Below are 13,276 nucleotides of genomic sequence, written 5' to 3'. Positions count from 1 at the left end.
TATCTCTCACGGGAATCGCAGTGTCACAAAATTGGTTCACGTGGAAGAGGCTGTGTCACAAATCGAACGGTGATTGCAGATTCCTGGTGACGAGAAAAATTTCAGGACGGAGAGATTACTAGAAATGGTTGAGGAGAAGAGGGTTGCGTAACACCTTCATACACTCACGTCGTAGTTCTCTTCCAACAGACTGGTGGTGCCACAAAGTGAAATCCGAGAAAAAGGGCAGTCACCGTCGAACAGTAACGACAGCATCCCGGTGACTGGAAAAAAAAGAAGAGCTACTTATACTAACTAAGCATAACTCTCCAACATAACCAAAAAAGGTAACAAACTATTGGTTACAAACAAAAATTTATTTAGAGATATTTACTAACTAAAAGTAATTGGCTAATATACCCTCCATAGCATATTGATTCATGCCTAGTTATCAATGGACTAAGAATCAGATACCAATTTATGGGTGAAAGGATAATATTGTTTTTATTTAATTGTTATGTTGAAGGTAAAACAAATTGAAATATGTTATTCAAAATTTTCATTACAAAATGGCTTTCTTCTCTTGCTTTTTTAATCTTTGGTGGAAAAGGTCGGAGAATGAATATTAAAGCCAATTAATCAACACATGTAAGTTGGTGTAGCAAAATGTTCATTAAAGCAACCTAAGATGTTTAAACAGATAATTACTTTTAACAATGTACTAATACATGACGAAATATGTATGCAAATTGTTATTACAAATAAAATCCTTACTATTTATCACAATCATTGTGATCATTTTTTGAATCGTTGAATGTTAATATTTATTTTATTATTTCATTTTTATTCAATAATTTAATTAGCTCTATAAATTTTGTATTCTAAAATATATAAGAACGTCAATTAGAAAATAATTTCGTACCATATATGGATTATGAATTTAACTAATATGGGTCATTTAGATTATTATTAATAGAAGACTTTAAATTTTTTATGTTAATAAATATATAACAAGGATAGATAAAGTTTAATTTTGATACATTAACAATATAAAGTGCTTTACACTATTATCTAAAAAGTATTTATTTTTGTTAATATAGTACTACGTAATTAGATATACGTATAAAAATATAAAACTGCTTTATATTGACAGTACATCAAAATTAAATCCAACAAAAATATTATATAATTTAATATTTTTGTTGGATTTAATTTTGATGTACTGTCAATATAAAGCAGTTTTACATTTATATATACATTTTTTTAATATATATATATATATATATATCAAACAATATATAGTCGTGGTTTCATCTCCGAGCTGGAGACCTCTCCGCGTTTCACGCTGGTTCCAATCCCAGGTGGAGCCTCTTCTCCACGGTGGCATCTCCTCCAGCGTGGCTTCTCATCTTCAGGGGTGCATGTGCTCCTCTGTCATTCCGCCGTCAGCCATCCCTTTCATCTCCTGTCTCACGCAACCTACCTTCCCTTTCATCGAATCGCTGACGCAACCTACCTTCTTCATGGATTTGTTTGAACAGGTAATGATTAGTTGGAACCCTAGGAGCTTTGCTTTCTTCTCTTTACTTTTTCGTCCTCTGCCCTACCAAACTCTGTGTACGAGCCCTGTTTTCTTGGGAGTTTGCTTCGTCGCCGTTCATCCAGATTAGTGATTTTCCAGTGGAGGCTCAAATCCAAGATCTCCGATCAATCAATCAGGTGCATCCAAACCTATTTTCCTCTTCATCCTTTTTCTTTTCCTTCATTGTGTACATCCTTGTGATCAATCTTGGTTACTGTTCGAGGGTTAACCCAGTTTTAATTGTCTAGGGTTTGTGAAATTTCTAATTGTGCAAATTGTGATTATTTTTTGTATCTGTTCCATGGTTAAGCGAGATTCTATTGTCTAGGGTTTGTGAAATTTCTAATTGTGTAAATTATGATCATGTTTGGTGTCTGTTCGATGGTTAGGCGAGATTTTATTGTCTAGGGTCTGTGAAATTTCTAATTTTGCAAATTGTGATAGTTTTTGGTATCTGTTCCACGGTTATCCCAGATCTTATTGTGTATGGTTTGTGAAATTTGTAATTTGAAAATTGTCTATGTGATTTGGTTTGTTTGTAGGTTCATGTTCTTGGTTAGATTCTTTCCCAGTTGCTGTTAATTTTGAGTATGGTCTATGAATCTATTTCATCTTCTTGATTTCGTTATTTAGAATTTGATGTGATTATCATTTCTCCTTTTGCATATGGTCTTGAATTGTTTGTTGCATGTGGTTTGTTTATTTCATCAATTTTTGGGATTTTATAATCATTATAAAGATTGTCTTCTTACTTACCTTTTCTTATATTTATGGATGATGGGTTTGGTTTTGTGAATGATTGTCTAGGTATGGGGTTTCTACCTAATCTACTTTCTCCATGATAATGTGATTGACAGAGTTTTTTCAAGAAATACAGAGTATAGACCAGCTTCTCCTATTCAACTTTTGCATTCCCAATTTCATTCTCTCCTATTCAACTTTTGCATTCCAATTTCCATTCTGATTCAGTAATCTCTTTGAATTGTTTGGGCTGTATCTAGCAATTTCTAATTTTATTCTCCATTCAGAATCAAAATTTATAGACCCAGTTTCTCCTATTCAAGTTTTGCATTCCCAATTTGATTCTCTCTTATTCAACTTTTGCATTCCAATTTGCATTCGCATTCACTAATCCCTTTGAATTGTTTGGACTGAATGTAGCAATTTATAAGTTTTTCTGCATTCAGAATCAAAATTCTCTTATTTATGTTTGATGTTAAATTTTATGAAGCACTTAAATAATTATATTGATGAAACGTTTTCTTAGTCAACTCAATTGCATTTCAATTCTTTATTGGTTATGCAAAAAAATGTTGTATATTTCACCTCTTTCATACAAGTAGAGCTAATTATCATGCATTTGTGTGTTTCATTTAATTATATCCAAAGTAGACCGATTAAATCCTATATATCAACTGATGAATCTATTTTTAATTTTTTACTTTGTATATATTCAAGAAATCCATTGAGTTTTTATACTGTTTTTTGTATTCAAAATCATGTTCTGTTATTTATGTTTGATTTCAAATTTTAGAGTAATTACCCAAATCAGTCCCCGAGGATTTTAGAATCGGACATTTTAGTCCCCAAGGAAAATTAATACACAGATCAGTCCCCAAGGTTTTACTCCGGCAGACAAATCAATCCCCAGTTCATTTTCCGGCAGAGTAATTACCCAGATCAATCCCCAAAGATTTTAAAAACGGATATTTTAGTCCCCAAGAAAAACTAATGTACAAATCAATCCCCAACGTTTCTCTCTGTTAGACATAATAGTCCTCCGTCCAAAAATAAAATAAAATAAAATAATTATTATTATTAATTACACAATAATATTGTGCTATATTTTTTGTATTTTTTAGACAAAAATAATGATAAATTTATTCATTAAATTCTTAATATATATATATATATAGTCACTCAATAATAATAATAATAATAATAATAATAATAATAAATGATTAGATATTATTTTACAAGAAATTTAAAGTTAAAATCATTTGATATTTTTGTATTTAATATAATCAAAAGATGTCCTATGTAAAAAAAAATTATATATGTTTATATTAAAAAATATGTATTAAAACAAAATATTTTAATTTGAATTTATATTAAATACATATGTTTTTAATACAAACATATTTTTTAAAATAGTACCTCTTTTGATTATATTAAATACAAAAATATCAAATGGTTTTAACCTTAAATTTCTTATAAAATAATCTCTAATAATTTTATTGATTATTATTATTATTATTATTATTATTATTATTATTATTATTATTATTATTATTATTATTATTGATATTGAGTGACTATATATATATAAGAATCTAATGAATAAATTTATCATTATTTTTATCTAAAAAATACAAAAAATTATGGTATAATATTATTATGTAATTAATAATAATAATAATAATAAATAAAATTATTAGTGATTATTTTACAAATAAATCAAGGTTAAAATCATTTGATATTTTTGTATTTAATATAATCAAAAGATGTACTATTTTAAAAAATATGTTTGTATTAAAAAAATATGTATTTAATATAAATTTAAATTAAAATATTTTGTTTTAATACATTTTTTTAATATAAACATATATATTTTTTTACATAGGACAGCTATTGATTATATTAAATATAAAAATATCAAATAATTTTAACTTTGAATTTCTTGTAAAATAATCTCTAATAATTTTATTATTATTATTATTATTATTATTATTATTATTATTATTATTATTATTATTATTATTATTATTATTATTATTATTATTGAGTGACTATATATATATATATATATATATATAAGAATCTAATGAATAAATTTATCATTATTTTTGTCTAAAAAATACAAAAAATATAGTACAATATTATTGTGCAATTAATAATAATAATTATTTTATTTTATTTTATTTTTGGACGGGGGACTATTATGTCTAATAGAGAGAAAAGTTGGGGATTGATTTGTACATTAGTTTTTCTTGGGGACTAAAATGTCCGGTTTTAAAATCTTTGGGGACTGATCTAGGTAATTACTCTACCGAAAAATGAATTGGGGACTGATTTGTCTGTCGGAATAAAACCTTGGGGACTGATCCATGTATTAATTTTTCTTGGGGACTAAAATGTCCGATTCTAAAATCCTGGGGGACTGATTTGGGTAATTACTCCAAATTTTATGAAGCACTCTCATAATTATATTGAGAGTAAACCCATTGAATGCAATATTAAAATTTCATGAATCTTTTTTTTTATTTTGTGTATATTCAACAAATCCATTAAGTTTAGATCAAGTGAATTGGTGGTTGCATGTGGGCTGTGTGAATCATGATGAGGGAATGGATTTTGTACCTAATTTATTCTATTGGTAGTGATGTGATTGACAGAAATTGATGTATAGCTTGCTGGTTGTTTATTTATATGTTTTGATTTTAGGTCAATTTCATTCCATTTTTTTATTGTTTATATAAAAGAACTTTTTGTCTAACTAGGAATTCCCTCCTCCAAAAACATATACCTTGAGTAGGTTATCTTCCCTTGAAGATCTCTTCTGCACGGATAATGATGTTCTGCCATACACTCTTCACTAAAAATGTGGGTATCCCTATCAAGGTATAGGGTTTCTATCTATTTGGTCAGTGGTGATGTGATTGATAGGAAGGAAGTGGCTTTCTCACAATCAGATGGCATCACTCCACTGTTTGTGTTACTAGGGAATTCTCTTCTAGGTAGTCTATTTGATGAGTGGTGATGTGATTGATAGGAATTGATTGATAGCTTCTTGGTGATTTATTTCGCCTGTTGCATAGAAGTAGAGCTTATTGTCATGAATTTTTGTGCTTCTTTGATAAAGGAATATGCTTTTGCCACTCCCATTCAAGTTTTGCACTCCCAATTCCATTCTCTCCCGTTCAAGTCTTGCATTCCCATTTCAATTCTGATTCAATAATCCCATTGATGAATCTTTCTTTCTTTTTTTTTAAGCTATGTCCATCAAATCCATTAAGTTTACCTAAAGTGAATTGCTGGTTGCATGTGGGTTGTGAGAATCATTATCAAGGAATTGGTTTTGTAGCTAATGTATTCTATTGGTGGTTATGTGATTGACAGAAATTGATGTATAGCCTGCTGGTCATTTATTTATTTTTTAAGTTTAACTGAATTGCATTACATTTTTTTGTTGTTTGTGTAAAAATTATTTTATATATCAGCTGTTGGATGGACATATAGCTCTTTGCCCTGAACTTAAGAGGTTCATTGAGAAAAGAATGGCCTTGTGCGAGTAAAATGGCTTCATGGTATTGTTTATCTAACTAGCACATCTCTTTATCCAAAGAAAAATCTATCCAGTAGCTGGTCTTCCCATGAAAATGTCTTCTGCACACATAATAAGGTTGTGCTATATATTCTTCATTGGAAATTTGGCAATCATTATCAAGGTATGAGGTTTCAATCTCACCCATTTCCTGAATGTTGATGTGATTGACAGATTTTTATTGATGTTTGTCTATACTTTTTTTTCCATTCATTTGCTGTTTCCAATGTATCCCTACCTAAGACATTTACCAACTCTCATTGCCATGAGTACAATCATTGTTTGGGGTAACCTCATGACTGCCTTCCCTATGGTGTAATGATATGTAGGTGCACTGTAGCAGGTATGGTGTGATATCTCATTTTTTGGTCCCTATTTCTTGATTTCTTGAAAGTTTCACTTGTTTTTCCTGTTTTTGTGTTAGTTCAGGTTTTTCCCCTCTGATTTGTTGTCTCTATGGCATTGAATGGAGATGCATATGGACTCATATTTTGTTTTCCCTCCATTTTCATCTTCAATTTGAATTAAAAAAGGTGAGCCTAAAGCCCTGGATTTTTTCTATAAAAGGATGGTTGGTGATCCACATTCAATGCACAAACATTCTGCTTTGTTCTATTTCCTCCTAAGCTCTGTCTACATTAGAATTTTTTTGTTTATATTTGATCTATTTCATCAACTCTGTTTACCTCCTTTGTTTTCTTTTTTTTTTCTACAATGCCTCTTCCATTTGATATGATTTCTAAGATGCATCCTCCTAGAGAGGCTTGGAGGTTGAAAGTTAGGGTTCTAAGGCTTTGGGTTGTACCCTTTTTTGGGAATCATGAGGTTCCTAACTCAATGGAGATGATTCTCCTTGATGAGCATGTTAGCCCCTATTAGCTTCTCTTTTAAATATGGTGTTACTTGTTGTTTTTTAAGTTTTCAACTTTAAATTATGTGTTTCACTAATTTGATTTTGTTCTTTTGTTGGATTTCCAGTGTGGAAAAATTCAAGCTACAGTTAAGAAACCACTCCTTAATAGGTTTAGGGATCATATAGTTGAAGGTCAAGTTTATAGAATGGCATACTTTACTGTTGTGTCAAATCATGGTAGTTATAGAGCAACTTCTCATGAATTCAAATTGGTTTTCCTTCACCGAACCACTGTTGTAGCTGTTGATGAAGATATTATCCCTAAGACTTGTTTCAACATGTTTCCTTTTTCTGAGCTGCTGAACATGACCCAAGATTATGATTTTTTAGTTGGTGTGTCTATCTTCTTGGTCTGCTGTTATTCAAATTTTTTTAACAAATGCTTTGAATATTTAATAGGTTGTGTTTATTTGGAATAGGTGTCATTGGTCTTTTAACTTCAGTGGGAGAAGAGAAAGAATATGCAAAAGAGGGGAAAATTGTGAAAATGATTGTGCTTGAATTAACTTTAAAAGAGTATGTTGATTGAGTCATTTCTCCTGGTTTGTGATTATTTTTTAATCATCTTTTTTCCTAATTTTCTGTTTCATTCTTTGTCATGTTTTGAGTTTTAGTCTTACAGTGAGATGTGCATTGTTTGGGGACTATGTTAATCAAGTAAATCATTTTCTTGCCTCTGGCTATGTGGAGCAGCCTGTTGTAGTCATTCAACTTGCAAAAGTCAAGTTCTTTAGGGGTACATTGTTTGTTTTCTGTACATCTCATTACTACTCTAGGTGTTGTCTCCAATAAACTTTGCTAGACTCTTTTTGTGTTGCTGTGTAGGTCAAGTAGGCCTTCAAAATGTGATGTATGCCACTCAAATATTATTTAATCCTGATCTTCCTGAAGTTGTTGAATTTAGGCAGAGGTTAGCATTGTTTATTTTGTTGATTTTTATTGTATGCTTTATTTACAACCAATCTGGAGTAACAAGTACAAGTATTTGCATAATTTTTTTTTAAGTATGGTTGAGCAAGGTGCAATGGTACCCAGCCACTGTTTATTGCAAATGAGGGTAAAGTTGTCTCCTTGGAAGATGATTTCATACGTTTAACTAGAAAATGTACTATTGAAGAGCTTCAAGATAACAATCAGGTTGTCTTCTTTTGAGTTAGTTGTGTTTAGTTTATTTTATACACAAATGAACTGAAAATAAGTCAAATCAAAGAACAATTTCCAGATCTGTTTTTTCATTCATATTGTTAACAAATTTTGAAATGCCGATTGCATAGGAGGGTTCTTTTATCATTTTTGGTACAATCCAAGGTATTGTTGAGGATAGAGGTTGGTGGTATTCTGCTTGTGTGTGTGGAAAGGGTATCTATCCTCAAAATGGTGCATATTACTGTGATTTTTGTTTGAAGCACATAACTAATGTGACTCCAAGGTCAGAAATTTTGTTCAAAATGTCTTTTCATTTTGTCTTGTGGATTGTTTATAAAAATAATGTTTCTTGGTATTATTTATTCCGAATCATTGTGTTCCTTTTTTTTTCTCTCTGCAGATTTAAAATTAAAATAACAGTTGAAGATCATAGTGGGGAGGGTATTTTCCTTCTCTTTGATCGTGAGGCATCTTATTTGCTTAAGAAATCATGTGCTAACTTGTTTATTGAGGTTCAAAGAGATGCGAGTGTATGTTCTTAGTTTTCTTTTGTGTGTTGTTCACTTTATGGGATGTGATATGTGTTATTTAAAGTCTGTATTTCTTATGTATTACTTTCAAAATAGCTTGTATGTGGGGATACTTATCCTCCCATATTCCAAGGGCTCATTGGAAAGAAGTTACTGCTGAAGGTTGATACCAAAGGTGTCCCACATGATACATTTTATCGCACTTTCCGAGTTAGGAGAATATGTGATGATCCCACCATTATTGCCATGTTTGAACTTCCCAATTATGATGCTGATGACGAGTCTACTCCAAAAAAGGTTACATATACATATAATTATTTTTAAATTGTGTAAATTCATGTTTTGTTCCTTTTTTTTATTGTGCTGTCGTAAATTTTTCTTATGGTCTTATGTATTTTTAAACTTTTATGCCATATGAATAGGAGCCTGATTTACCCAAATCTGTTCCTTGTGGAAAAGGAGATATTGGTATTAAGAAGGAGTCATCAAAGACTCTTATCAAAAGTGAGAAAGTTGCTGGTGAGTCTTCTGGAATTTTATCTAAATCCCCAGTTCTTATAGATTTTCTAGCTGAAAAATAACCTGCTATTTTCGGAGGGACTGAGTTTTCTACGTTAATTAATGGTGAAGATGGAAAAGATGAGAAAACACCTAGCAATGATACTGTTAGTGATGATCTTTCTACTGAACTGGATATATTGCTTAGCTCACCAGAAAAAGAAACTCAGGTGCTGTTACATAATATTTTTTTCTCCTTCCTATGTGTGTTATTTCTGAATGGTTTTTGTATTCTTGAGTGAGTTTGATAGCTTTTGTTAATTTGTTTGTCATAGGAGGTGTTGTCCCACGTTCTCCATGCACCTTCCCAATATGGAGAGAAGCTTATTCATGAAAATGATGTTGTGACCTCGAAGGGCAAGAGGAATTTGAATCCCCAATTTGAAAAGGCGGCTGCTGATGCAGATGGGCGTGGGTTCAAGATTGTCAAGGTTAATGGAGTTTGATTTAAGGTGTGGAATTGAGCTGCTGTGTCTAGGTGTATGTGTTTTATATAGTATATCTATAAGTATTTAGGAAGGCTTGTGATCAAATAGATGGAAATGTAATCATGCTAGCTAGATGCTATTTTGATTTGACTTTTTTGGATTATGTCCAACAAATAGGATTATCAGATATAGGGGTTTTCCTTTTGTGTTTGCTCGGGTCATGTGCCAACTAGGTCTATTCTCAACTCCTTCTTTTGTAATAGTGACTTTGCTAGGGATTGGACATATTTTCAATATTATTGTAGCCTCTTTAGGTTACATAGTAGGATATGTAGTCAGTTGTTGGAATCCTCCTTATCATAGGAGAGATAGGCATATGTAATTGTGTATATCACTATGAATATTTTAATAAAATGCAGCAGTTCTTATTTGTATTTATTTATTGTTGTACAACTTTATCTTTTCATGTCAATTAGTTATTGGTGTTGATTATAATACTTTATTTTTTTCATTTTCTGTGTTATCAAAGGTGTGCATGGTTATATAAGTTCTTTGTTGGTGTGTTTACCTTTGATAAACTTAACCTCAATAGTTACACCCCCCAAAAAAGAAATAAAATCTGTCAGGGAATAGATTCACAATTTCTGTTCCCAGCCACCCCCTTTTTTTAATACTTGTTGCCTATAGGTACTTAACAATGTGGATGTCTTTTTGGAAATGAATTAGGGGTAGTTCTTGTGGTTTATGTTTCAAACTCTTGTTTTGTTTAGTACGCGTAACAAAGATGTCTCAGAATTCTGTTCGTGCTAGAGAATATAGGAGAAATTCTTTGAAAAGAAAGCGAACACAAAGTCACCATCGAAACGCAAAAGGTCAGTATTGAATTGACTTTCGTGATATTTTTAGTGTTTTTTGCTTCAATTTTCAATGATTTTATACCTATGGGAGTCTTTGTAATTTCTTTTCCTTTTCTAATCCTTTAAAGGTCCTCCATTCGTCGACGCCTGTTGTTTCTTTGAATGATTATTTGGGTAATTTTTATTGCTCTACCTATATTTTTGTAGTTAATCTTTATGTTTCTAATAATTTATCTGTTTATTTTATGTTTCCAATGTTTCTGTTCATTTTTATCTTTTAGAAAATTTAGTTGAAGTGTCCCAGAATGTTTATCAGAGTTCAAATTTTATTTTTTCAGGTACAATAATATCTTTAAGTATTCTATCCCTGTCCAATTTTGTTTTTGTTAAATTATATTTTAAGTTCTTTTGATTTATATCTAATAACACATTCGTTTATTGATTTATTATTGTTTTTTTACACTCTTATACCTAAAAGGTTTACTTTAACTATTAGTAACTCATAGAATTCCTAATTAAACATATCAGGAGACTTCTGTACTTGGTCTCTTTTTAATTTGACATCTCAATTAATATTTGTAAAATAAAAAATGATATAATTATTCTAAATTGTGATAAGTTGTTATTAAATTACGTAACATAATCGTGAACTTGTTTAGTTCTTGTTGTTTACATGGCTGAAAGTGATTAAAATAGTTAATCCTTGATTCAAAGCGAACAATTACTTAAGGTAATTAAATTAGCTAGCGTAAGCCTGACCAGTTACCGCATATGGTTGAAAGAATTAATCCCATGATAAATTTGTTTATAGAATCATTTGGATCACTATATAGGTTTAATTTATATAGTTATTTCAAACATACACAAGTACTAGAGGTTATTAAACTGTTTAATTAGGGTTTACTCTTGTCTTCGATAATATGAAAAGTTTTTTGGTTATGTGGTTAGATTCACGTAATTAGTTAATTAATTAACTTTTCTAGCTATATAATACACGACGGGTATTTGTTGAAACTTTTTTTAATTTGGTGTCATAATCAATAATTGCATATTAAGAAAAAAATTTAATTACTCTGTCGGTCCTCTAATTTTTTGAAATTTTCTATTAGGTGCATATAATATTTTTTTCTTTCAATTCTGTCCCTCAGAAAAAATTCCTTTTTTTAAATTAGGCCACTCTTGATATTGATTCGCTCAATTGTATAAGGACGTATTTACAACAAAAAAATATGCTGCATGGATTCAATTGAAAGAAAAACAAAGCCTTGGCAGCCAATTAAAAAAAAATGGTGCAAGGACTCAATTAAAATAAAAAAGAAAAAAGGGACTTGGTTAAAAATTTTGGAAAATGCTATGGACCAATAGAGTCATTAAAGTCTAAGAAAATACAAAATGATTCTAATTGTGATTTAGATTATCTAATTCGAACCTAGACAATTAGTATGAGTGATTAAAATAATTAAACAAAGTCTATTTTAATGTTAAAAAAATCAAACTGTTCTTGAATGTGCATTAAGCTTTATTTATATTTAGTTTTTTAATAAATCAATGTTAATTCAGATTGGTTTTCGTAGTTTATTACATTTTTAATGTTCAATTTGCACGCTGATTATTAAATAATTAATTGATTACTTATTTCATCATTAATTTTTTTTATATTTGGTTGTCAAATATATATTTACATAAATTTGTGTTGTTTTAAATTAAAATGGATGATATAGACCAATCAGAAATATATGATCCTTCGATAAATTCATTCAGTCAAGTTGGTTCTGTTATTGATCATCCTCTGTTCTTGCAAAGTGAGATACAAGGTACGCTCTCTTTCTTAAATCATCTATTATTCAAGAATAGTAAAATAGAATTCTTATTTAGTTAGTTCTAAAAGATTCCATTGTGCTTCTGTGATGAGATATTATTCAGGCACTGTAAAATAGAAGTAGTATTTTATGATATATTTTTTTGAAAAAATTTAAAGGAGTCAAGTATTTATTATATATTATATTTGTAAGTTAATGATTTATTCATTTTATGTTGAATCTATTTCATGCCATCTAATTGAGATGAATTTTTTTTATTGTTATGCATGTTTTTTTCGCCTTTATCTTTACCAGGTTGTCTTGATGTTGGTGATCCTAACTATGAATGTTCAGTCTGTGGGGCGTGTTTCTGGTTATCAGAACGTGTTGAAAGAGACTCTACAGTTAATCATCCTATTTTTACTATTTGTTGCTCAAAAGGGAAAATTCAGTTACCTTATCTCCGAAAGCCCCCAGATCTGTTATATAATTTGATTAACGGACATGATAGCAAGAGTTTGTATTTTCAAAAAAATATTCGATCTTATAATAGTATGTTTGCCTTCATGTCTCTTGGTGGTAAGGTATTGGATTCAATGAATGATGGGAGTGGTCCACCGTAGTTTATAATAGCTGGTCAAAATTATCATCGGATTGGAAGTTTGCTCCCAGATCCTGGTCAGAAGCCTAAATTTGTGCAATTATATATATACGACACTCAGCATGAGATAATGCATAGGCAGAGAATCTTTCGGTATGTGTGTTTGAAATTTTGTTGTTTAGTTTTTTTTTTATTTTATTTCCCTGATGTTTTAATGGTATTTGCATTGAAAAATAGGTTAATATCTGTCATTGCATAGTTATATTGTGTTTTATTCCCATTATAATGCGTTATTAATCATTTTTTGACTAATAATGATGTATCAAAATATATGATAATTGTATTCTGTATGGTTTTTAAATATATTTTTGTGGTTAATGTATATTTGTTTTAGGCAAACATTTGAGATAGATAGAGAATTGATAACTGAGTTGTTGCAAATTATCGATACTCATAATGTCATAGCACAGCCATTTCAAAGAGTCAGAGAATTCTATCAGTGTCATCCATTCGAGATCTTCTCTTTGAAGTTGTATTCGCATAGGAAGGTTGATCGAAG

At 30.1% G+C, this 13,276-nt stretch overlaps 2 protein-coding genes across 2 annotated transcripts; both read left to right on the top strand.

The window, feature by feature from the left end:
• The first annotated feature begins 6,599 nt into the window (after nucleotides 1-6,599).
• On the top strand, nucleotides 6,600-8,641 carry LOC110267261 (replication protein A 70 kDa DNA-binding subunit C-like). The gene is made up of 9 exons (XM_088499340.1): nucleotides 6,600-6,749; nucleotides 6,864-7,131; nucleotides 7,218-7,314; nucleotides 7,413-7,534; nucleotides 7,624-7,708; nucleotides 7,818-7,935; nucleotides 8,073-8,227; nucleotides 8,345-8,472; nucleotides 8,571-8,641. Exons 1-9 carry the CDS (start codon nucleotides 6,600-6,602, stop codon nucleotides 8,639-8,641), a joined length of 1,194 nt encoding a protein of 397 aa, XP_088355466.1.
• Nucleotides 8,642-8,720: 79 nt separating this feature from the next.
• LOC148546755 (uncharacterized) lies at nucleotides 8,721-9,478 on the top strand. Its single transcript, XM_088498180.1, has 4 exons — nucleotides 8,721-8,771; nucleotides 8,897-8,993; nucleotides 9,114-9,202; nucleotides 9,308-9,478. The coding sequence occupies exons 1-4, from the start codon at nucleotides 8,721-8,723 to the stop codon at nucleotides 9,476-9,478; spliced, it is 408 nt and encodes a 135-aa protein (XP_088354306.1).
• Nucleotides 9,479-13,276: the final 3,798 nt, after the last annotated feature.

This window comes from Arachis ipaensis, chromosome B9 (assembly GCF_059453495.1).
Source record: "Arachis ipaensis isolate K30076 ecotype BB chromosome B9, ASM5945349v1, whole genome shotgun sequence".
NCBI lineage: Eukaryota > Viridiplantae > Streptophyta > Magnoliopsida > Fabales > Fabaceae > Arachis > Arachis ipaensis.
This window is presented reverse-complemented; position numbering and strand designations above follow the sequence as displayed.